The 26,830-nt window shown below is 42.2% G+C and overlaps 1 protein-coding gene across 1 annotated transcript; it reads left to right on the plus strand.

The window, feature by feature from the left end:
• The first annotated feature begins 10,546 nt into the window (after positions 1-10,546).
• On the plus strand, positions 10,547-13,752 carry LOC146250801 (sterile alpha motif domain-containing protein 3-like). The gene is made up of 4 exons (XM_084680710.1): positions 10,547-12,133; positions 12,316-12,471; positions 12,690-12,782; positions 12,971-13,752. The coding sequence occupies exons 1-4, from the start codon at positions 11,111-11,113 to the stop codon at positions 13,265-13,267; spliced, it is 1,569 nt and encodes a 522-aa protein (XP_084536836.1). The 5' UTR covers positions 10,547-11,110; the 3' UTR covers positions 13,268-13,752.
• Positions 13,753-26,830: the final 13,078 nt, after the last annotated feature.

The raw sequence follows: 26,830 nt of genomic DNA on the forward strand, positions 1-26,830 counted from the left end.
GGCTTTTTTGTTCCCCATGAGAAATAAGGCATGTATACCAATTTTCAGGCATTTTGGAGTAATGGGGCACTGGGGAAATCATGTAGACTTTGGGCGTGTTTTAAAGAGCCACCTATGGGCGCACATGGGCCACTAGCTGTCTGGAAGTAATGAGTGACCTGTTGTATAATTGGGCCAAGTTGGAAAAAATCGGGTCCACGACTTTTTGAACTATTGTGCCATTTAGCCATTTAAATATAATAATAATAATAAGAAGAAGAAGAAAAAGAAGAATACTAACAAAAACAATAGGTTTCCTCCTACCGGAGGAACCCTAATGAGAATAAGAATAAGTAGAAACCCTTTAGGTGGCTTCGCCGCTTCGCGGCTTGGCCACCAATGATGACATTTTGATTGGTTCCATTACATTTATTTTAAACAAAAAAATAAAATAATATATTTTACAAAAGGTAGAAAAAAAGAGTGATCATTTAAATAAGAGTTTTAACAAGTTTGAGGCTTGATCATGAAAACAGGTCAGGGATGTTACATTTACATTTATTCATTTAGCAGACGCTATTATCCAAAGCGACTTCCAAGAGAGAGCTTTACAAAGTGCATAGGTCACTGATAATAACAACAAAATAACCCAAAAGCATTGCGGGTAGCCAAAAACAAGAAGTACACATTGTGAACAACCAAAAAATAAGTGCTAAAGGGAGGAAACCATAAGAGCATGTAGTTAAACAAGGTACAATCTCTACCGATGTTCTGTATTCAACTCCAAGACGGCGTAGCAGTCAGACGTGTATGTCCTGTGTATGTCTTTGTCCTGTCGAGTCCCTTTGTGGCGTGGATCTGTTTGAAGATCTGTTTGAAGTTTCTTTCTAAAGTATCTCAACTTAGTTCGGATTTGGAATCCCTCAACTAAGCCTTCCAGCTAACCAGCTATCAGTCAGCTAACCTTTAGCTCAGAAAGCTCTCGCCAGTTCGTACTACGTGACTCAAACCAGAGCATTACGGATCTATTTCTCTCTCCATATCCCCGGATTCGCTCCACAAATTCTGATCCTTCTCAATGGATCATCGCTACTAGCTAACCGTAATCGCGGGTGACTACTTCTGGCTAGCGTTTCCATCCTGGAGTAAGCACCAACTAGCCTGAAGCTAGCCCGGCTGAGGCACCATCGAAGCCCACACCTGGGCAATCAACACCAGCTTGTTTTGCCCCGGTCTGCTACCTGCAAACTTGTTGTTCCCCGGTCTGCTAACTGCTAACCTGTTAGCCCCACCACCCACTGGAGCTTATTGATCAGCTGACTACGTATGCATCTCTCTCTAATTAACTAACTTTGGACAAAATAAATAAATAATTATATATAATATATTATACTTTATAAACAAACTTTGCTTGCTTGCTAATATCTATATCAATATGCCTTGTCCATCACTATCCTGCTTAGTAATTATTGTCTCACTTCTCTGTAAAGCCTCTAGCCCTGCTCAATCTGCCTTAATCAATCATGTTGTTCCACCTCCTACTTATGCGTTGACATCACCTGGCTTAATCATCCCTAGAGACTATATATCTCTCATCATCACTCAATGCCTTGGCTGACATCCAATGTACACACTATATCTTGAATCTATGCTATTGTGCCCAGAGACCTGCTCCTTTTACTCTCTGTTCTGAACGTGCTAGACGGCCTGTTCGTATAGCCTTTAGTCGTACCCTTATCCTACTTCTCCTCTGTTCCTCTGATGATGTAGAGGTTAACCCAGGCCCTGCAGTGCCTAGCTCCACTCCCACTCCACAGGTGCTCTCTTTTGCTGGTTTCTGTAACCGTAAAAGCCTCGGCTTCATGCATATCAACATTAGAAGCCTACTCCCTAAGTTTGCTTTACTCACTGCTTTAGCACACTCTGCCAACCCGGATGTCTTAGCTGTGTCCGAATCCTGGATCAGGAAGACCACCAAAAACCCTGAAATCTCCATCCCTAATTATAACATCTTCCGCCAAGATAGAACTGCCAAAGGGGGCGGTGTTGCAATATACTGCAAAGAGAGCCTCCAGTGTTCTGTCTTGTTATCCAGGTCTATACCCCAAAAATTTGAGCTTCTACTTCTAAAAATTCAGCTTTCCAGAAACAAGTCTCTCACCATTTCCGCTTGCTATAGACCACCCTCTGCCCCCAGCTGTGCCCTCGACGCCATATGTGAATTGATTGCCCCTCATCTATCCTCTGAGCTTGTGCTACTAGGCGACCTAAACTGGGACATGCTCAACACCCCAGCCATTCTACAATCTAAGCTTGATGCCCTCAATCTCACACAAATTATCTACGAACCAACAAGGTACAACCCCAAATCCGTAAACACGGGCACCCTTATAGATATCATCCTAACTAACTTGCCCTCCAAATACACCTCTGCTGTTTTCAATCAAGATCTCAGTGATCACTGCCTCATTGCCTGCATCTGTAATGGGTCTGCAATCAAACGTCTACCCCTCATCACTGTTAAACGCTCCTTAAAACACTTCTGCGAGCAGGCCTTTCTAATCGACCTGGCCGGAGTATCCTGGATTGACATTGACCTCATCCCATCAGTTGAAGATGCTTGGTCTTTCTTTAAAAGTGCCTTCCTCAACATTTTAAATAAGCATGCTCCATTTAAAAAATTTAGAACCAAGAATAGATATAGTCCTTGGTACACTCCTGACTTGTCCGCCCTTGACCGGCACAAAAACATCCTGTGGCGTTCTGCATTAGCATCCAACAGCCCCTGTGATATGCAACTTTTTAGGGAAGTTAGAAACAAATATACACAGGCAGTTAGGAAAGCTAAGGCTAGCTTCTTTAAACAGAAATTTGCATCCTGTAGCACAAACTCAAAAAAGTTCTGGGACACTGTTAAATCCATGGAGAATAAGAGCACCTCCTCCCAGCTGCCCGCTGCTTTGAGGCTAGGAAACACTGTCACCACTGAGAAATCCATTATAATTGAGAATTTCAATAAGCATTTCTCTATGGCTGGCCATGCGTTCCACCTGGCTACCCCTACCCCGGCCAACTGTCCGGCACCCTCCACAGTAACCTGCCCAAGTCCCCACCATTTCTCCTTCACCCATATCCAGATAGCTGATGTTTTGAAAGAGCTGCAACATCTGGACCCCTACAAATCAGCTGGGCTAGATAATCTGGACCCTTTCTTTCTAAAATTGTCTGCTGAAATTGTTGCATCCCCTATCACTAGTCTGTTCAACCTCTCTTTCGTATCGTCTGAGATTCCCAAAGATTGGAAAGCTGCTGCGGTCATTCCTCTCTTCAAAGGGGGTGACACTCTTGACCCAAACTGCTACAGACCTATATCTATCTTACCCTGTCTTTCCAAAATCTTCGAAAGCCTTGTTAACAAGCAGGTTACTGACCATTTGGAATCCCACCGTACCTTCACCTCTATGCAATCTGGTTTTAGAGCTGGTCATGGGTGCACTTCGGCCACGCTCAAGGTCTTAAACGATATCATAAATGCCATCGATAAGAGACACTACTGTGCAGCCATATTCATCGACCTGGCCAAAGCTTTCGACTCTGTCAATCACAACATTCTTATTGGTAGACTCAACAGCCTGGGGTTCTCAAACAATTGCCTGGCCTGGTTTACCAACTACTTTTCTGATAGAGTTCAGTGTGTCAAATCGGAGGGCCTGTTGTCCGGACCTCTGGCAGTCTCTATGGGGGTGCCACAGGGTTCAATTCTCGGGCCGACTCTCTTCTCGGTTTACATCAATGATGTTGCTCTTGCCGCTGGTGATTCTTTGATTCACCTCTATGCAGATGATACCATCCTTTATACCTCTGGTCCCTCTCTAGACACTGTGCTAACTAACCTCCAGACAAGCTTCAACGCCATACAACTCTCCTTCTGTGGCCTCCAACTGCTCTTAAACACAAGTAAAACAAAATGCATGCTTTTCAATCGGTCACTGTCTGCACCCGCCTGTCCGTCCAGCATCAACACTCTGGACGGCTCTGACTTAGAATACGTGGACAACTATAAATATCTAGGTGTCTGGTTGGATTGTAAACTCTCCTTCCAGACTCACATTATGCACCTGCAATCAAAAATTAAATCTAGAATCGGCTTTCTATATCGCAACAAGGCATCCTTTACTCATGCTGCCAAACATACCCTTGTTAAATTGACCATCTTACCAATCCTCGACTTTGGCGATGTCATATATAAATTTGCCGCCAACAATCTACTCAATAAATTGGATGTAGTCTATCACAGTGCCATCCGTTTTGTCACCAATGCCCCATACACTACCCACCACTGCGACCTGTACGCTCTCATTGGCTGGCCATTGCTTCACACCCGACGCCAAACCCACTGGCTACAGGTTATTTACAAATCCCTGCTAGGTAAAACCCCGTCTTACCTTAGCTCATTGGTCACTATGGTAGTACCCACCCGTAGCACGCGCTCCAGCAGGTACATCTCACTGGTTACCCCCAAAACCAATTCCTCATTTGGTCGACTTTCTTTCTAGTTCTCTGCTGCCAATGACTGGAACGTATTACAAAGGTCTCTGAAGTTGGAGACTTTAATCTCCCTCTCCAGCTTTAAGCACCAGCTGTCAGAGCAGCTCACAGATCACTGCTCCTGTACATAAACAGCCCATCTATCTACCTCACACCAATAATATAGTGGATTGATTTATTTATTTAATCTTGCTGCTTTGCACTCCAGTATTTCTACCTGCACTTTTATCCTCAGTGTTAAACTGTTTTATTTGTAATTACTGTGATTATCATGTTTGTTTATTCTATGTGAAACTCTGTATGTCTCTTATTGCCATGCTGTATCTTGGCCAGGTTGCAGTTTGTTCTCAACTAGCCTACCTGGCTAAATAAAGGTGAAATAAAAAATTAATAAAAAATTAAACAACATGAATCTCTACAATTAAACAACATGGAAGTGCAAGTGTACCTGTAGGAAAGCAATACAAATAGGATTAACTAAAATAGAAAACAGTTTAAATCAGCTACCACTAACAAACAAGAGCAACAGTCTAAGCAAGAGTCATTGTGATCCTTGAGGAAACCAGCGTTGGGTTCAGCAAACCATTCCTAAGTACCGTTGTACTCCCGGAACAAGTGCGTCTTGAGCCTTCTCTTGAAGGTGGAGAGACAGTCTGTGTCTCTGATGGAGGTGGGGAGTTGATTCCACCACTGGGGGGCCAGGCAGGAGAAGAGCTTGTGTTGGGATCGGGCGGTCTTGAGTGGTGGGACCACCAGGCGGTTGTCTGAAGAAGACCGTAGGTGGCGGGTGGGGGTGTAAGGCTGCAGGAGAGACTTGATGTAGTCGGGTGCAGTCCCGTTCACTGCTTGGAGGGTCAGTACCAGGGTTTTGAATCTGATGCGGGCCGTTATGGGTAGCCAGTGGAGGGAGATGAGGAGCGGGGTAACGTGGGAGCGTCTGGGTAGATTGTAGACCAGGCGGGCCGCTGCGTTCTGAATCCTCTGAAGAGGGCGGGTTGCGCATGCTGGGAGACCGGCAAGCAGCGAGTTGCAGTAGTCCAACTTGGAGAGGACAAGTGCTTGGACAAGAAGCTGGGTGGAGTGCTCAGACAGGTATCTCCTGATCTTCCGGATGTTGTAGAGGGTGAATCTACACGACCGGGAGACCGCAGCAATGTGGGCCGTGAGGGAGAGCTCGTCATCCATGGTAACCCCAAGGTTCCTGGCAGAGGATGAGGGGGTCACCGTCGCAGATCCCAGGGTGATTGAGAGGTTGTGTGAGATGGAGGGTTTGGCCGGGATGATGAGAAGTTCTATTTTGGCGAGGTTCAGCTGGAGGTGGTGCTCGGTCATCCAGGCGGAGATGTCTGCGAGGCAGGCCTCAATCCTAGCTGAAATCCCTGGATCGATCGGGGGGAACAACAGGTACAGCTGCGTGTCGTCAACGTAGCAGTGGTAGGAAAAGCCATGGGAGGTGATGATTGGTCCAAGTGAGGTGGTGTACAGAGAGAAGAGGAGGGGTCCAAGGACGGAGCCCTGTGGGACACCCGTGGAGAGCTGGCGAGGGTCTGACAGTTTGCCTCCCCAGGAGACCTGGTAGGATCTTCCCGACAGGTAGGATGAGATCCACTGGAGTACAGTGCCAGTGATGCCCATCTCAGAAAGTCTGGAGAGCAGGATCTGGTGGTTAACCGTATCAAATGCTGCAGAAAGGTCCAGCAGAATGATGACGGATGACCTCGAAGCCACTCTGGCAGACTGGAGGGCAGTGGTGACTGTTTACGGCAGGCAGCACAGACATATTCCTCTCAGATGGATGGCACAAAAGTGATGGAACCTTCTGAAGCAGCTGTCACAGACAACCTGAGATTTTGGATAAACGATTTGGATAAAGATTAATTTTTTGAATGATAATGAATGATCAAACATTAGGAATGGCGAAAGCTGTCACTGTCACCCATAATAACATTACCACTTATACAAAGAAATACCAATGCTTCATTATAAATGTGTCTAGTAATGAAAAAAGTATTGTATTCAATACCAGTTGACAAGCTATTACCCAGTTAGTGTCGCCATTCAGATTGTCCACATCCCCGCATAGTTGGAGTGTGTCAGATTTTATAGCCCCAAGATATGGGGGGGCATTTCGGCAGGTATAAAAAACAGTGTTGCCAAAATCCTACTCCCCTTCTAGCTTTTACATTTATGCCACTAGTGTCAAAAGCTTTTTATGGCACACTCTACAGGGCATGAGGAGCCACCAAAATAATTTTGGGGTGTGTCAAATATTATAATCCCAAGATATAAGGGGGGGAGGATTTTGGCAGGTATGAAAAACTGTGTTGCCAAAATCCTACTCCCCTTCTAACGTTTACATTTATGCCACTAGTATCAAAAGCTTTTTATGGCACACTCTACAGGGCATAAGGAGCCACCAAAATAATTTTGGGGTGTGTCAGATATTATACTCCCAAGATATGGGGGGGAAGGATTTCGGCAGGTAGGATGTTATCCACCATCATTCCTTTGCCCAAAAAGCCAAGACCAACAGGACATAATGACTACAGACCCGTCGCCCTTACCTCTGTGGTAATGAAGTATTTTGAGTGCCTGGTGCTGGCACACCTTAAATCCACCACAGACCCCCTCCTGGACCCCCTGCAGTTTGCCTACAGAGCCAACAGGTCTGTGGACGACGCAGGTAACATGGCCCTCCACTTCACCCTACAGCACCTGGACTCCCCAGCATCCTATGCCGGGATCCTGTTTGTGGACTTCAGCTCTGCCTTCAACACTATCATCCCCACCCTGCTTCAGGACAAGCTCTCCCAGCTGAACGTGCCTGATTTCACCCACAGGTGGATCACAGACTTCCTGTCTGACAGGAAGCAGTGTGTTAAACTGGGAGCACACGTCTCTGACTCCCGGTCCATCAGCACCAGATCTCCTCAGGGCTGCATCCTTTCTCCTCTGCTCTTCTCCCTGTACGCCAACAGCAGTAAAATATTGTAGCCTATTTACACAAGGTGACTCAAAGGCAATATTTATTTAACCCTATTGCAAACCTGTAGGCTGAGCTGAAGATGAGTGTACAAGAGAGTAGGACCCTGGCGTATCTGGAGAGATTCGGTAAAGAGGATTGCTCTCTGATTCCTGACAAACCCTATTTGACTGTAAATCATGTAATATTAGTTTTTTCTATTCACTATCAACACCGTCCTATTCTCAGAGACTTTGTTTTAAGTCTTTGTGTTATTTAAAGATTCTCTCTAATCTGCAGATTGATAATAATCTGCAGATTGATAATAGGCATCTTATAAAACCCACAACTCACCTTAATTTTGTAACTCTGTTTGTGAAATGACAAACATTTTCTCCATTAAGAAGTTAACAGTTTACCCTGTAGCAGAACAGCAATCAGATGTTTTTCAATCCGCAGACATTATCCTACGTAATCAGTTGTGAAACCTTGCATTTGCACTACAATGCATTTCACAATGGATTTTAGAAACAGTATAATAAAACTGATTTCCCTGAAATATTCAAATAGAGCTGTGTTTATCTATGTTTAATACAACTAAATGCCCCATTATTTTCACCTTGTATGCATTGCAGTAGGCTACTGTGTATGAGTTCTCTTTACATCACACGCTACCTCACCAATTTAACAATCCTAAAAACCAACTGCTACTTGAATCAACTATTTAATGAGGCAGCAATTCAGTATTTCTTTTTAACTTACTGGGGGAGTAGGATTTTGACAACACTGTTCATCATACCTGCCAAAATCCCCCCCCCCCCCCTTATCTTGGGACTATAAGATCTGAAACCCCCCAAATTATTTTGGTGGCTCCTCATGCCCTATAGAATGTGCCATAAAAAGGTTTTGATACTAGTTGTAAAAATGTAAACGTTAGAAGGGGAGTAGGATTTTGGCAAAACAGTTTTTCATACCTACCGAAATCCTCCCCCCCCCCCCCATATCTTGGGGCTATAAAATCTGACACACTCCAACTATGCGGGGATGTGGACAATCTGGATGGCGACACTAACTGGGTAATAGCTTGTCAACTGGTATTGAATACAATACTTTTTTCACTACTAGACACATTTATGATAGGGCTGTGAAATTATTAAAAAATTGTATCAAATTAATCACAGGTTTCTGTGGATTAATCATGATTAATTACATATTACCGATTTTCCGAATTTTTGTCATTAGTGTGCGTCTTTGATTTTGCGGTACCTTGATGCTCGAGTCACCCGTTGCCAGGGACATGCACAGGAATTTTGAAGGGCAGTTGCTCTGGCCTGAAAAAAGCCTCCCCCCCCCAAAAAAAGAAAAAAATAGCCTGCCTGCTAATGATAATAATTTGTGTAATGCATTACTTCCATCATTTATTCTTCTTGTTAAAACAAAATTTTATAAACTAACCATCAGCAGACATGTAGCTTGGTTTTCCTACCCAAAAATTAGCATGTGATAACTGGCTGGTTGTCTGGTAGGCAAGATAGCCATCTGATTATTTAGGCTAAACGAGGCAAACTGAGCCTGGAATTATGAAGATTTTAATTGATTTCATAAAACTTGATGATGATTGTTCGTTTTTTATACATTTCTAAAACTTAAAACTCACCTTTTCTGACAACGTCAAAGCAGTTTTTATTGACACAGAATAAAACAACCGGGGTGCCAATCCAGAGAGTCATGCATCGGGTGATACAACACCGGCCCATAAGTGAAGCGGCCACCGGGAACTCTCCCGATTACCCACCCCGGGCCTGCATGACACTACAGCTTTACATTCCCGTAGTTATCACTGACATTCTTTAGTTTAGGGAAGAGCCGGACCCACTGGAGCTTAGGTGTCCCACATTAGGGCAATCTACCCTAGACCTATAACAGCAAGTACAACGTAATCAATAATCAGAAGTGAATAGTTCTTCTAAAAGTGATTCGTACAAATGAATACAAAGGATGCTCGCTTTTACCAGACAGTGACATAACAGCAACATAATTCACATATTGCCCTCATTCCGATAATAGGACAGTGTAGCACAACATCGACATCAACATCGTTTTTTAAGTGCAGCTCCAAAGTACGTCTATTTCCTTGAGAAAATCATTCGGACTTTACGAGTAGTTCCTGTTTTGGAAAAATCATAAAGGGCACTGTATTTTCTGTGATTGCCGATAACCTTGGTGCCCACTCAGTCGGGGGGTTTGTTGAAAGTTTCAGTGGGTCATACAATTGCAGATTTTGTGTCGGACAGCGGTCCCAGTTTCAGGAACTTGAAGTCAGGACAGGAGCATTCCTTGGTAGAACAAAACAGCAACACCAGTTGGACGTTGAAGCAGCATTGGCTAGTAATACCCATTGCCATGGAGATAAAAGGCATTGTGCAATTACTCAGAGGTTAAAGCATTTTCATGTGACAACAGGTTACCCACCGGATGTATTGCATGATTTACTTGAGGGTATTGTACCTGTAGAATTGGCATTGTGTTTAGATATCTTGATCAAAAAAAAATATTTCTCTCTTGAAGAGCTCAATAGTATCATCAAGAAGTTCCCATATAAGTGGAAAGACAGGACAAATTGTCCGATACGTATACCACCAACCTTTTCCTCTCGTAAGACGATTGGTGGTAATGCACATGTAAATTGGTGCTTACTGAGGTTGCTTCCACTTATGATTGGCTCTAAAGTACAGGAAGAGGAACAGACATGGCAGTTGTTGATGACACTCAAAGATGTTGTTGAGTTGGTTATGTCACCTACCCACACAGATGAAAGCATTGGTCACCTAGATAGCCTTATTGCTGATCATCGACGTAGATTTAGCAGTGTTTTTCCACAAAGAAAATTGATTCCAAAACACCATTTTGTAGAGCATTACCCGCAGCTCATTAAACCATTCGGCCCATTAGTGTCCTTATGGACGATGAGGTTCGAAGCCAAACACCGCTTCTTTAAGAAGATAGTGAGACAGACTAGCTGTTTCCGTAACATTTTAAAGTCTATGGCAAAAAAACACCAGTCCATGATCGCATACCATCTCCATGGTTCAAATGTCAATAAATCTGCTGTCTCTGTATCAAAGATGTCAAGGGTTCCATTAGAGATTGTAAATGAGAACATACAAGAATTTCTATCACAGAAATTTCCTGAAGAGACAGTTGTTCATTTGACAAACAAGGTAGAATCTCAGGGCATCAGTTACAGTGTTGGCATGATGTTGGTCTATGGCAACACTGGTGGGTTACCAGACTTTGCTGAAATACTACAAATCATGATAGTTTGTAACAGTGTCGTGTTTATAGTGAAAATGCAAAGTACATGGTACACTGAGCATTTTAGATGTTTCAAGGTGGAGTCCACAAGCATTGTGAAATTAATTCATCAATCACAACTCACTGACATGTACCCACTAGCTACATATACAATCAAAGGCTGTCGAATGGTTTCTTTGAAACACTACATCTGCTTGTCAAACTAGGTAAAGTTTCACTATAAACAAAAACATTTATGAATACTGCAATCATATGCTCTAACCATGTCTGTTTTTCCGCTTGCAGTTTTGCTTTCCCAAGGCTGTGATGTCTAGTCCCAGTCAACTACGTGTCATTATTGAAGAGCCTGAAATTCACAAATTAATCCTACCAGATGGAATTCCTAGTACCTTAGACGAACTTTTGGCAGCTGCGAAGCATAATTTTGATCTTGAAGGGAGTTTTGCAGTAATGCATATGGACAAAGATTTTGATAACCAATTCTTAACTTTAACATCTACAGATGTGGTCAACGACAAAGACACTATAAAACTAGTGAAAACAGATCCTTCTATTATTCTCACATTGAGTCCCATCAATGAGCCTGCTGCTTCTTCTTCTCCAGTGCCACTTTCTTTCCAGGATGACAGTTCCTCAGTTAGTTCATCTGATACCATGATGTTACCACTGTCCCCAGACTACAGATCAGAACCATGGCCAACTACTTTTGTGATACCCACTTTTTCATATAATGTCGAAATCCCCCTTCAAGCAGGAAATAAGGCTTATGGAAGTGATGGCTCACTCCTTCAAAATCCAAGCATGAACTCTGACGTACTTGAGAAACTTGCTGAAACTATATTCCAGTACACTGCCTATCCCACTGGACGTCAAATACAGGCAGTTGTAGAAGCCCTGTTGGCAAAGCATCCATGCCTAAGGGAGCCTGGAACCTCATTTTCAGGCATGTACGGGTGGCAGCAGCGTCTTAAATACAAGATGGCAAATTTCCGTTCTAAACTGCGAAGGCGTGAAGTACATTGTCCTGAACTTGACATCAACTCATTGAAAAGGAAATCTCCTGGGGAGAAAAATCCAGCCAAAAACTGTAAGAGACCAAAGAGAGCAGAGGTAAACTACCTTCCTCCACATCCAAGTGGAGAAACTAGCAACACTCTGGAGATGGAGAGACTGCAGCTTCTTAATGAGGTAAAGAAGAAAAACAACACTAAGGTGATTGCAGAAAAAATGGCCAAAACATTCTCCTATCGAAGGCTTGAGGTTGTGAGTGGTAGTCCAGCCGCCGATGACTTCCAAGAGAGATGGCCAGCTTTGTTTTGTGATGCAGAGGTAGGTGAACATACAAACCCCTTTATTTACCCCTTTTAAAATCAAACTTGAAACACTTTTCAATGTTAAGATTGGAAGCCAAATTAGTGTTCCTCTTTAAGTGCAGAATTTCCTCGTCCTCTTGCATGAGACTGTTTGGCCTGATTCCTGATGTTGTACTTGTGAATCTTTTATCCATTCAGATCAAAGAGGAATTCAGGAGAATTACTACAATTTCCCTGGAGCAGAGATTCATGCACAAACTGGATCACTACACACCAAAACTTATTTCCCTGATGAAGGCCAAGGGAGGTGTCGTGGGGACCAAGCTGAGGCCGTTCCTGGACAAACTGAGTCAGGTGTGCTTGTTCACTTTTTTAGCAGGGAAGACTCACACATACACAAGCACTTTGCTGAATGCGTACGCATAGCACAAATCCTCACTATAGATTTAATGCCCCTATATGCTCTATCCACACATGGCTCTTACTCTGTGAGCTTAAATCTCTGCTTGTGTTCTAACTCCAAAAACCTACATCCTGTGATTCAGACTAACACAACATGAATCCATTCACAGCACCAAAGCATTGACATGAAACGTGAAGCTGTTATCCGCAGCCTTATACTGTACCTTGCCAAGAAAGAAGAGAACATTTTTGAAGATTGCCAAGTAAAGCCTGATTTTCTAAATATATATTTTATGACATGGTTTGAAATTGGAATGTTTTTTCATTTTAATTGCAAGGTTACCCTAAAGTAAAAGATGTAAGCCAATTAAAGGAATCAAGATATTCCGCTCTGCTCAATGTAAAATACTCTTAACAGAATTGTCTGAATTTTTTGTGTGAATGTATGCAGGAGGACAGCCGCAGTGATGCCACTCAACACATCCTGAAGATCCTGGTGGTTCATGGTGCGGATGGAGAGGATCCAGTGGATGTGTCCATCCTTCTTGAAGGGAAGGAGATGTTGCCAGGATGTGCAAGTTCTGTTAAAGCTTGCGCGCTTCTCATGGGGCTGATTTATGCCCTCAACCTGGCATACCCCCCAACACTGCGTTACACATTTGAAGTGTTTCAAAAACTTTTCTTCGAACTGGATGGGATCAAGCTGTCCCCGAAAATACAAGCTTTCAAATGTAAAGTGCTGTCTTAAAATGCTACTACCGTGGCAGGTGCTGTCAATCTTGTTAGAGCTTATGATAGTTTAGTTCACATTTTATACTCTACCAAAGTTAAGAATTAACAGTTTGAAATCCAATATGTCACTTACACACAGACATGATTAAGAAAAAAAAATTATCTACTTTTCTTTTTTTCTTTTACCATGCACTGTCATGAGACACTTTATTTTTTATAAACACATGCAGCTTTAGAGTTCATCAGGACATGTGTTGGCTTTTTGATGAGGTAACAATCTGTTGAACCACTCCTTACTGTTTGGATGCATTCACAAAGCCTGTTGGGAGAATTCATTACTTGCATTTTCTTTAGTCATGTAAGCCTTACAGTTGTTAAAATGGTCATGCTACACCTGAGTGTTTCACAGACTTCTGATTTAAGAGTTTTGGCTTGTACCTTGTGAATTGATAGAGCAGTGATTTGGTCATATTTATAAAAAATAAATTTGGACAAAATAAACTGATTGTATTTATTGTGTGTGATTTGTGATGCAAGTATATTGGATGCATAGAGGTAATGATAACATTAATTTGGTAATATTTATCAAAAGATAATTTGATGAAAATGTCCTTGTCAATAATATAACTTTATTACTGACTTATTTACAAATGAAAATATAATAACATCCACTTAATTATTTCATAACAGTAAATATTACTGTCATAAGATTGACTTATTTCGTTGAGCACAGCAGATTTCCTGTCAGAATTTTTTTATTGACTTTACTTAATTGGTTTAAATAAATATAAATCATGCAATAAATATAATTAAGTAAGATTTACTGTATCCTTGTAGGATGTAGACTTGGCACTCTCTTTCCAGGCTGTCACATTCTGCACTGTCTTCCGGTCCAAGGGGTGCTTGTGACAACGCGTCAGCTGGCACCAGCTGTTTTCCTGGCACATGAATGATCTTGTACGTGAATCTCATCATTCTCAATCTGAATCTGAGAATACGTGGAGGTAAATCATCCAGCGGACGGGTGCCTAGCAATGAGATGAGAGGCTTGTGGTCTGTACGTACGGTAAAGTCTGATCCCAGGAGGTAGGCACTCAGTTGCTCACACGCCCAGGTCAGAGCAAGGGCCTCTTTCTCAATTTGTGCATATCGAGTTTCAGTGAGAGTAAGACTTCTGGATATGTACACCACTGGTCTGAACTCTCCATCTGACTGTCTCTGCATTAACACTCCTCCCAGGCCATAAGACGATGCATCGGCTGAGACAAGTGTTTCTCGCTTTGAACTGTATTGAGCTAGGACAGTTGGTGAACTCAGCTCTTCCTTAACTGCTTCAAAAGCAGTCTTTTGTTGGATGTCCCACGGCCACGTGCAGTCATTCTTAAGTAAGTCTCTCAGGGGTTTTGTGAGAGTGGGCAGATGAGGTGAAAACTTGCCGACATAATTCACCATACCCATGAAGCGCCTCACGCTTTCAACATTTTGTAGTTCGGGCATGTTCAGAATTGTTTTAATTTTGTCTGGATCAGCCTCTATCCCCTGAGCATTGATTTTATGTCCCAGGAATTTCACTTGCTTCACCCCAAACTCACATTTTTCATTTAGGGTCATACCCGCGCTCTCAAACTTCCTGAGTACCTCACCCAGCCTGTCGTCATGTTCAGCTTCATCCTTGCCGAACACTAATACGTCATCGGCATGGCACAGTGTTCCTGGTGTGCCTGCAACGATCTGGGAGATTCTCAGCTGGAAATGTTCCGGAGCTGAAGAGATTCCGAATGGGAGTCTCCTGAAACAATACCTCCCAAAAGGAGTGATGAATGTTGTTAAGGCCTCAGAGTCTATGTGCAAGGGTATTTGCCAAAACCCTGAAGTGGCATCCAGTTTTGAGAAAACTACGGCTCCCTCAACCGTTGCTAGAGTTTCATCCACAGCTGGCAGTATGTGTCTCTCGCGACGCACACTTTCATTGAATCTTGTTAGATCTACACAGATCCTGATGTTTCCGTTAGGCTTCGGGACAACCACTATCCCTGCACACCACTCGGTCGGCTCTTGGATTTCTCGGATGACGCCCATAGTTTCCATTCTCTGGAGCTCTGATTTCACTTTATCCATGAGGGGTAATGCTACACGTCTAGGAGCTGATAGGGCATATGGCATTGCACCTTCTGCTAACTCAATCTTATAGCTACCTTGTAGCTTCCCTAAGCCTAAGAAAACCTTCGGGAACATTGCCTTATATTTGTTTCCCATGGCTTGGACTGCTGCCACCTGCTGCAGCAGCGGTAGACTCTGAATAGCAGGGAGACCTAGCAGTGGCATCACTAGATCCTGGACTACAAAAATTTCTTGCTCTGTTGTCTGTTTGCCCTTTTTAAGACACGCATTGAAGGTGCCCAGTACCGTCAATGGTTGGTTATTGGGGCCACATATCAGTCGTTGTGCTTTTTGCAGTTCACCATCTCTGGCTCTGGAGTACACAGATTCTGGTATGGCGGTGACTGCTGCTCCTGTATCTATCTTGAAATTAACAAGTCCTCCATTCATTTGAATGTCCTGTTTCCATAAGTCTTGTTTCTGACACTGAATCTTTCCCATGAACGCACCTTATGCCGTTTTCTGACGTCTTCAATAGCCTCCACTCGTTGCCCTGATCGACACACCACCGCAAAATGGCCTTTCCTATTGCATCTTCTACAGTCTGCCTCTCTAGCTGGACATTGTTTCCATGAGTGCTGAGGACTTTTCCCGCATCTTTTACAATTTTCTGTGTGATATTTCTGTGTTGGCGCCGCCATCTGAAATTTCCCTGGTTTTCATGTAGATATTGCATCCACATTTGCTTCCTTAATTTCAGTCCTATCTTATCATTTCTTCCAGCAGAACGCCATATTGACAGTGCTCCGCGAGCTTGTGAACATCTGTGATAAAGCTTTCCACTGTTTCACCTGGCTGTTGATATCTGCTATAAAATTTGGCTCTCTCATAAATGACATTGTGTTTGCCAATGAAATACTCACTCAGGGCTCTGCACACATCTTCATATTTCTTTCTCTGAGCTTCACTTAATGTCAGCGTGTACAAAACGTTGTCACTCTTCTCCCCCATAATGTAAAGTAGCGAGTTGACTTGGTACTCCTCAGTCTTTTCTGCTAGTCCTGAAGCTATCCTAAATCGCTCGAAGCGCCGTAGCCATTGCGTCCAACTGTTTGGCTCATCAAAATTGAAGCTTGCCAGGGGCGGTATCGAAAATATTTGGTCCATTCTGACCTAGACTCTGACGTTATCCCTCCTTTTCTTATCTAGGACAAGTCAACAAGCTAACAGCTAGCTAGCTCTCTTGCTTAGTGGCGTGCTAAATGCAGGCAATTCCGAACATCTTCTTGACATTTCCATTTGCACTTTCGTGTTACTTACATTCTTATCACCATCTTCTGACACCATGTACAATTGTATGATCTTAACTAGCTGTGTTATACCCATAGGTTATACCAGACAGTAACGACGACGTGTATTCTTCATTAGCACATGTCACTTTATTAACCATCTCCCGCCTCGTACATCATTCCTTACTCAAAGGTCAAGCGCCCCCTATTGGCCTGACGTTCCACTACAATAGCGTCTTCTTAAATTGTTTCGTTTCATTCGTTTGTGTTAAGATTTTATTTCATGTTCATTGGTCCCTGCCTTGTTGCTTCAGACTGCGTTCTGCCGATTCGAGTTTGCATAGGTTAATCGTGAAGGTGGGGCTCTGGTGGGGCTAGCCCCTCTCTCACAATGCAATGTACATTGGACGTGGGAAAGTATTAATACGCATGCTCAGAATATATTGTAATGTAAAGTAGATCACACAAATTTGATGCTAGTGGGGATGAGAGCCAGTTGCCCCACCACAGCGTCATTTCGTATTTCAGACCTGATTGGCTATCTGTCTTTCTGGCGCCAACATTAGTCGGCAAAAAGGAGAGTGCGGTGGGGCTAGCTCCTCTCTCACAATGCAATGTACATTGGAGGTGGGAAAGTATTAATACGCATTATCACAATGTAATGTAATGTGGATCACACACATTTTATGCCAAGTGGGGCTGAGAGCCGGTTGCCCCAATACAGCGTAATTTTGTATTTCAGCCCTGATTGGCTGCTTGTCGCCAACATTAGTCGGCAAGAAGAGCGAGGAGATGTAGCTAGATTGTCTTAGCTAGCTTGTTAGCTTCACAAACGCCAGATAACTTGAGAAAATGAATAAAGTGTTTTTCATACTTGAGCACCGGTTATATACCCTATATTTGGAGGAGAAAGTTGAAGTAAAGCAGCTTAAGTGGTGCCCATCAGCCATGATATTGTCATCGCTCAAACTGCTGGTAAAAGTAACCGCAGGTTGAACGTGGAGTGGTTTTTGAAGAAAAAGAAAAACGGTTAGTCTAATTGGCATGCAAAAGAAGGCACCTTTCTCTCCAAGTGAGCTCTCAGCCTTGGTGAGTGAAAGCATATTTTATCATCCTGCCTTTGTGGTGCTGGTCCGTGCATTGGTCATATTATGGGGCTGGATCGATAGATAAAAATGGTGACGTGTCAGTGTGTCCATGCTTATCTGGTTGTTGTCATAGAATGGATCTGTATCCCTAAAAAGTTGTATTTCTGCTTTGTTGTGGCCTTCCTGTTGTGTTGAGCTCATTGCTGTTTGCGCATGGCCCTGTAGGCACATTGGTTCTGAGCTTGGTTGCATTCCTAATTTAGGTTTGTAAATATGACAGTGGTAATTTTACATGTGTGTGAGAGACAAGGAGAGCAATTACACAAGAAGGTCTCTCTCTCCAGTTTGTACAGTTTGTAGTTTCTACAACACGCCCAGGTAGAAGCAAGCCGCTCTGTCGTTAAAAGTGTTGTGTGGAGCCACGCTGTTTGTTGACGTGTTAAATAAACACATCAGTAGCAAGAGGGACTTTTGTAGCTTACTGGTATCCTATATTTTGAAATGTTTTTTGCCCCACCAAGTTTTTACATATAAAAACGCCACTGTTGGCATGGACTCACTAATTTTTACAGATGCACTATAGAGAGCATTCTGACTGGTTGCATCACAGTGTGGTATGGGAGCTGCACATATATTGAGCTAGAAAGCTGATAAAAGTGTCTGAATTTGAATATGAAAGATCAGAAATATTTGTATGTTGAATTTTATCAAACTGAAATATTTTGCTGTTGACTATATCATATTTGAACTAGAGAGGGTACAATTTCTGGGGAAATTGTAGGGTGTGCTTGCTTGCTTCAGTTGCAGGTGGGTCTGTTTTCCCTTCTAGTGATATTTTCAAGCATTTAGCCTACTCATATTGCATAATTCATTAAGAACATCCTTTGAAACAAGGAACCCCCTTTGAAACAAGCTACTGTAACAACGTTGTCACTGGCAGTATTTCAGATGGAATTGGGATTCAAATAGTACCGTCTGCTAACTGAAAATAAGCCCCCCAAAACGTAAATCAGTTCGATATTAATTTAGGGGGACATGGCTAATTCAAAAGCAGTTCGCTAGAGGCAAGATAGCTGCCGTTGCTATCCACACTCCAAACTGATTGTTTGAAAGCGCAGGAAATTAGAATGTTTCTTTTGTAAGGAATAATGTATAGTAGACCCGACAGCGCTTTTAATTTGCCCCGAAGGGGCTTAATTCCCCGATAATGACCGACGTTCTATACATTATCCTGCTTATTACACGGCTACTTGCCAACAAAAATTACTTAACACAGTGTGTCTTTTTACAATGTATTTGTTATCATTTGTATTGTTGATCAGCAGAGAAATAGTTCGCCTATAAGACGTTGAACTTCATAGACTTTGAACATTATTTAGGCTTCAAATCAGCTGACGTCGCTAAGCAACAGAGTACGCTGGGGTTGAAAAGTTACCGGACTACTTGCGGAGTGCTACGAAAGACGTGAATCCGAGGCAAAAAGTCCACTTCCCTTGACAGCGGTCAAATATGCATAGCAATGGTCAAATATGAGAAAATTGTTCACAGCAGAACGTTGGGAAGCCCCATTCAAGTGAATGGAGCATTCTACAGCATTAAGAACAGCCGTGTAAAAGAAATAATTAAGTTTAGCCATAGCTGTGACATTAAGGACAGTACTGTAGCCTACTACTACACACTGCCAGTTGGCGAGCCGAGTCTGTGACTCTGAGGCTAACGTCAAAACAAGACGCGGTCTCACTCAAATTCGTGTTAAAGTTTTTTCAAAAATATGCTGACCCGCTGGCTGTCTTTGCAATTGCCATATCTTTAAAACACGTCTGTCCATTTGGATGTAGAATTGACCCTGGTACGAAATTAAGAAAATACTCACCACACGCAGATCGACAACACTTGTCGACGATTATTGCTGCCGCAAAATTTGAGCACTCGCTCAAATTTCAAAGACTTTCACGACCTAAATCAAATCTGAGATTGCAGTTCCACTCGAAATTGCTTTCTCTACAAAGCCAAATGGTTGTGATTTTTTGGGGGGATTTTTTTTCCACTCGTAATCCAAGCTCCAATTTGCGAGCTAGAAAGTCTCTATCACGTTGTATACATGCGTCGTTGCTAACGTGTGTTGACGTGGTGACGTAGATAGCACAGATTACCCTTCGTCGACAAAAGGCACTTTGTCGCCACAAAAATGTTGTAACCTCCTAAACTGTGTAACGGAACTTAAATCCCAATACAAGCAACGCAATCGAGACCAAGACAAACATTTTGATACAGCCGTTGTCAGTGTAGTCCAAATATTGACTGAGCCTTAGGGGGCAAAAATAAAAAATATATAAATATAGTATATATGTGAGCTAACAATGGTTTGTGCACGCCGAAGGCAAGCACACCCCAATACAAACTGAATTATTTTGATCCAGAAACACACATTTCTGAAATTCAGATTGCGGGAATTCAGATGATTGATGTTCAGATTGCTAAAATTCAGACTGCGGAAATTCAGATTTTGTCTGAACAAGGCCAAAGGTGAAACAGCTTGCTTTCACAGGGAAAAGTAGACGATTTCAGAACAACCAAACTTTACCCCAGAACAAAAAAGTTGTTGCTCGCAGCTCCCAGCCCTACAGGACACCTACCCCACACGATGACTCAGGAAAGCAGGCAGGATCCTAACAGACTGTTACCACCCATCCTTCAGTCTCTTTATCCCGTTGCCTTCTGGTAGGCGCTACCGTAGCATTCGGTCTCAAACTAGCAGACTGGCAAATAGTTTCTATCCAAGGGTCATCAGGCTTCTGAATGGACACTGATATGGACATTGATACATTTCTCACTGGTCACTTTACACGGATACATTTCTCACTAGTCACTTTACACACTGTCACTTTCAGTTCATTATTGCACTCTTACCCCACTTGTCTTAGGTTAGTGTAGGTCTTGTCTTAGGTAGGTTAAGTCTATAAGGTTAGTATAGGTCATTATGTGTATTAGAGGTCTTGTATATTGTATATTGCATTAGGGCTGCAACTAACGATTATTTTAATAATCGATTAATCTATCGGTTCTTTTTTCGATTAATCGATGAATCGGATAAAAAAAATAAACAACTAGAGAGGGTACAATTTCTGGGGAAATTGTAGGGTGTGCTTGGTTGCAGGGGTCCGTATTTAAATTACATTTTACAACTGATATTTCTGTATATTTTATATATAAATGCATATCCTACTTATTTATAAAGATTACATATATTTAAAAGCATATTTTTTTCTGCTCATTTACAACTCAAAATACTAAGAGTGAATAGTAGAATGAAATAGTTGTCTTCTCATTTCCCCTGCAAGAGGGAATGGTGATCAGCAACCTCATAGTTGAATCAAAACTAATACATTTGGCAGACCGGTGTATAAATTGACCTAATCTTTATGACTTAAACGTCATTGTAAGTTTTTCCCTTCTCGTGATATTTTCAGGCATTTAGCCTACTCATATGGTATTTATTCATTAATAAATAAAAACTTTTGAAGCTTATTTTAACAACAACGTTACCAGAAGTAGCTATCTCAGATGGAATCGTGATTCAAATAGTACTAGGCTAACTGACAATATGCCCCCAAAAACGTAAATAAGATGGACATTTATTTAGGGGAAAATCACTCATTAATAAACATGTCAGTGGTAGCGATCATTGTCAGTAACAAGGCAAAATGCGATATAGCCCTGCTGTGTGGAGAAGGTGCCCCGGTAACTAGACTTTCTTGGTAGCGATTGCGTTGGTTGGTCAGTGACTGTGGCTAGCAAGTTAGCCACCGTTAGCTTCACTTTTCACCACAAAAACTTAATTTCTACTTAAACCGCGGAATGTAAATCCCAATACAAGCAACTCAATCGCTACCAAGACGAAACATTTGACACCTAGGTTATCTATGTAGTCCAAATATTAACAAACATTTAGGGGGGCAAAAAGAATAATAATATCTTGAAAAGGCTGTTCCTGCGAAACATCAGTGAGAATGCTGAAAACCTGAATGGGGATAGCTGACCATGCTAAAAAAGCTGAAAATTGTAAAAAGAAATTGTAAAAAAAAAAAAAAAGTATAGGGGCTGGAGCTGGACGAAGGCATAAAACTACAGAAAAGAGAAGAAAAATGCTAAACAAAGTGAAAAAAAAATCAGAAAGAAGAGAAACAATGCATAAAATGTGAACATTTAGCAAAAAAATATTTGCTGGAGTTTCAAAAGGCCTGAAATGTATGTTTGAAAGGACCTGCAGCAAGATGAAGGCAGAAAAGTACAGAAAAAGAGGGAGAAAAATGCAAAAGTACTGGTAGTTGGAAGATACTGCTGTGAAAGGTATTTTTGAAAGGACCTGGAGCAAGATGAAGGCAGAAAACAGAAGTAAAGAAGAAGAAAAATGCAAAACAAAAAGGGGAACATTTCAGAAAGATGAGCTGCTGAAAATGTGAAAATTGAGCAGAAGGTAAGAGGACAACACTGGAATGACTGGAACTTGCCGGAAAAACGTAGCAACTGCTGGTCATTGGCAACAGACTGGCAACATTTCTACCCTAGAATCTCAAAACGGAGGAGAAACTAATCAGGAGAAACTAATCATGCGTGCCTGCACACCCAGTCCTGTTCAGACACTTTAAGATTACATCAAAATAATTATTCATAGTGCAGGGATGCCGATGTTGTCGTTGTCCCTGGTGAGTTTTTTATACGTAAATAACAAGATCATGCTACATCTAACCAGCGGATCATTTCTTGCAAGTGTCGTAAATGATTTTTGCAAGTTCCCGTGTATAGTGAAAATAAATCAGAGTGTCGAAGTGAAGAAAATCCTAAGTCCGTACAAGTCAAAAATAAACTAAGTCCAAACGATGAAAATTATTCTAAGTGTTGACCCGTCAAAAATCAGGCTAAGTCCCAACATTGAAAATTATTCTAAGTCCAAACCAGTCAAAAATCAGGCTAAGTCCAAACAGATGCACTGAAACTCAGAGTATTGATGCAAAAGTTTATTCCAACACAGGGTAAAAAAGGTATCCTAGTGAGTAAGCTCCCAAGAGCAGACTGGCAAGTTCTCTCCAAACATCCTCTTATATACTGTATTTTCTGCCTATTATTTGTGTCATTTTTTGCTATTGGTACAATACTGTTGGTCACAGATACATTATGCATCCTCACATTATTGGTACCTTTCTGTTGATGACCATTTCTACGCTTTGTCACCCAATTGGCCCCTATACTAGGGTTTCTGATTACAGAAGCTGGGTCACGTTGGCATCTCTGTCCTTACATAAATCTGACCATGTCCAGGCTCGTGTTGGGTGCACACACATCTTAGGCTGTTTTCTAGTTGGTATGGGATGCTCGTGCTTTATAAACATAGGAAACCCCTAGACACAGACCTAGGCCTGACCTGGGTGACAGCTTCAGACTTGGTTGGTAGTTTTCCTGCAGCTTGGCCATATGTGTACGTTCTAATTTACGGCTAGGCCTCTGCATTTCCATGGAGTGGTACTTCCCTACCCTCCTTTGCTAAAACCAACGTTTCACACTTCTATTTGGTTTTACTCAGTCACAGCTTAGCATCAAATTTCCCATAATACAACTTAGAGTATAATATAAGGAATAACTGAGACATTCACTTTTCAATCGGATAGTTCCATAAATGTAACCCATCTCCATCATTTTCAGCAGGGTGACGTAATTTTCTTCATCACAAGTGTGTCAAAGTGGTATGTATTAACACCGTAGGCTTGAATAATAACAGAAGGCGGGAACCCAGAGAGAGGATGCAATGGAAGATTTAATACATAAGTAGATCTACTACTTCAAATTGAAAACGGAGAAGATATTTAGAGTAAAGACAAGTTACTTTACATGTGTTCAATATCGTCACTTCAAAGTAAAAACTTTCCAGTTACGAAGTGTTTGTTCGTAGGATTAACGCCAGCTGCAGCAAACACTTACCCCAGCCCTGGTTTGGCTGTTCGTGACGGTCAGCTATGACAGTCGAGCCTCGATGTTTGCAGATTTCTGTAAAACTTGCTAAAATAAAAACAATCTAGCTAGATTATGTACACTGTAAACTCAATGTAGGCTACATACCTTGTTTGGCCAATTGGGTCGATTGTTATCGATTTTAATCGATTAATTGTTGCAGCCCTATATTGCATACTACTTTGTATATTTAGGAGGTTTACTATTATTGTATTTTTATTCTATTTTAGCTTATCAAAGATGTAATATATGTTCTTAGTGCTAATATGTTATGTTAAGCCAGGTTGCATGCGTTGTCCCAAGAATAGCAGTGCCCAGTCTGACCTTGTGTTGTTCTACGCACCTGACAATAAAAACTTGAAAGTGATGTGAACGAGCCTAAAAGTCTAGGAAAGTTGAAGCTACTTTTAGCGAGGTACCTACGAACATGTCTTAATCTGCTAGACAAGTGGGTTCCCCTTTGTTCTTTAGGTAAGCAGACTCATGAGCCCTACTTACCCGTCATGGAGCCGACCAGCTAGATAGTTATTTAGCACTAGCGTTGCTACCTGCATGAACCTACAGCTGGCCGCTGTGCTCTGTTTTGCTCCTAGATTCATACCTAGCCCCGGTAAATAGTAGAGCTAGCTAACTACTAGACTTCTGCTGTGAGGGAATCGCAGGAGATAACCAGTTGAAGGGCATACAAAAATACAGGGTGTTGATATTCACAGCCTGGAAACATACCCATCTGCAACCGACGCAAGCATGCCCCACAATTTACCCCACAATTTCCCCAGAAATTGTACCCTCTCTAGTATTATTTATTAATCAATAATACTGTACAATTATTCTTTTCCCAACGTTAAGGATCCCTAAATATTTGGACTACACAAACAACGGTGTAAAAATGTTAGTCTTGGTCCCGATTGCGTTTCTTCTATTGGGATTTACATTCCATTGCACTTGTCAAAGGATCCTCAAGGATCCTCAAGGCTCCTTTGTTTGAATGCACCTTGGAGAAATAATGAATAGAAATGCTTAGTAGATAATATGTGTATTTGCATAGGATGTGTTAGAACTTGCTTCCATTTGTGTATTGAGGAATGGATTAGCAAAAGCTTGCAAATGTTTTAGAACTCTTTTCCATTTTGTTATGAATTAGCAACTGCTTGCTGATGTGCATCTAAGATAAGATGTGTTAAACCGTCTTGCGGAAAGTTTCAGATAGGAGGCCTCTGTATGACAGCTAAACACTGTTTGCGTATGACTTCTTAGAAATTGCCTGCATAGGATGTGGTTAGAGAAATTTCATAGAGGAAGCCACACTTTACCTTTTAGAGAGTGCAGGTTACTTGGAAACATGCACGATACCTGGATACGTGCATCATAGCACAGTCAAAAGTTACATTTGTCATCAGTTTTGAAGCATATAAAATGATTTGTATGTCTATGTGAAAGACAGAACACGAGACTTCAGAGACAAGAGCAAGAGAAGAGAGCACTTTGAGTGCTGCCCCATCTGGGGCAGCGGGCTCACAGAAGAAGTTAGTCCAATAGACAGAATATAGCTCTCGAAGTCTTACTCTGTTAACAGTTTTAGTAAATTATTTTCATATAGCCTGACAACAATAAATAAAAAAAAAATGTAAAAGACAAGTCGTTCTCCGTCCTCCCTTGTGCGCCCCTCACCGGACCCGGGAAATTTGCAAAGCGCCACACACCTGGAACCGTGGTGAGTCCCCGGGAAGTGTTCAGATGTTCAGGTTCACTCTCTCAAAAAACAATAGGTGCGGTGTTGTGTCCTAGAGACAACGAGTGGAATAAGAGCGAGAAGAGAGCTCTTGATCGTTTTGTCTGTAAGGAACTGTTAACTGGGAGAGAAATATAACAAAGGAATAATTGATCGACAAAGAGTGATGTTTGCCAGGGAAGGCCAAAAACATTTGCTGTAATAATGATCTCTTGATGTTGTATTCAAAACCCAGCGCAACACCGTGGTTGGTTGGGTGCAGGGATTCTCGAAAGGGAGCTTCTGACCAACTCAGAACCAAACGTGCGTTCTCCGCGCACGCAGCCTATGCAAATTCGAGAGACCCCGAGCGCGTAGGGTCACGTGCGAGATAGGTGAGGGCGTCGGAAGGGCGCCGTGCATGCATGCTCGCAGTGAGCCCGGCCTCGTTCGTTTCGACACACTGTTTAGGCTGAAATATTTTTTTTGTGGCAAAAAGTGCCTTGTGTGGTGTTGTGGACTCAAATATGCTCTTTCCTATGGTCCAAGGTCAGTTGATGTGGACAAGAAGTATTTCTGTAGGTCGTAGTCGATTATAACAAAGGTCTTACTTTATTGTGCCAGGATTGGAATACATTCACTAGGCAGTCTCAGCTCCAGAGACAAACCCAAAATCTTACATGGCAGAGAGGGATATTTATATGAAACATGCACGTCATACAAATATTTCATTGGCAATCGGCCTGGAACCCTGATACACAGATAGGCCTATCCCTCAATACATGTTGACTCATTTCATAAAGGGCAACCTCCACCCCCCTCCTAACGGCTGCTTCCCCGTGTCAATCTGACCAGTGGAAGTATCAGAGGGAACAGAGCAATCTGCTGATTGCTTAATTGGACCCTAGAACAGGCCCATAGAAGGATATGCCCTGAGGCTTTTGGCAAGCCTAATAGGCCAGCCCTTAGCCTGCTCTGTTGTTAAATACTGAAATAAGACATACTGTTCTAGGCTGACTTGTTTCCTGTATACAGGGTTTGCATAAAACTACTACAGTACAGTGGCACAAGGGAACTAAGTGCTAGCCTAACGTCACAACGTCAGCACACATAAGCAAAATTATTTTCGCCTCCGTCGAAAACTAATCTCTGCCATCTTCCTCCAGCATCAGAATCCAGTACATCCAGTACTCCGAACAAAGAAAGATTTAAGTAAGATAGATTGTTGGGATCAACTTTATTCACTTCATTACATTTATGGCATGCTAGTCTATTGAAAATTTAAGTTAACTGGTGATTTTCGTTGTTTGTATTCTTCCCCTGCTAGCATAATTGCATGCCTGTTGATTCGATAGCGATTGCTGCCCTTGCTCACGTTTGTATTT

Source organism: Hypomesus nipponensis, chromosome 18 (assembly GCF_054491055.1).
Source record: "Hypomesus nipponensis isolate SF chromosome 18, ASM5449105v1, whole genome shotgun sequence".
Classification (NCBI taxonomy): Eukaryota; Metazoa; Chordata; class Actinopteri; order Osmeriformes; family Osmeridae; genus Hypomesus; species Hypomesus nipponensis.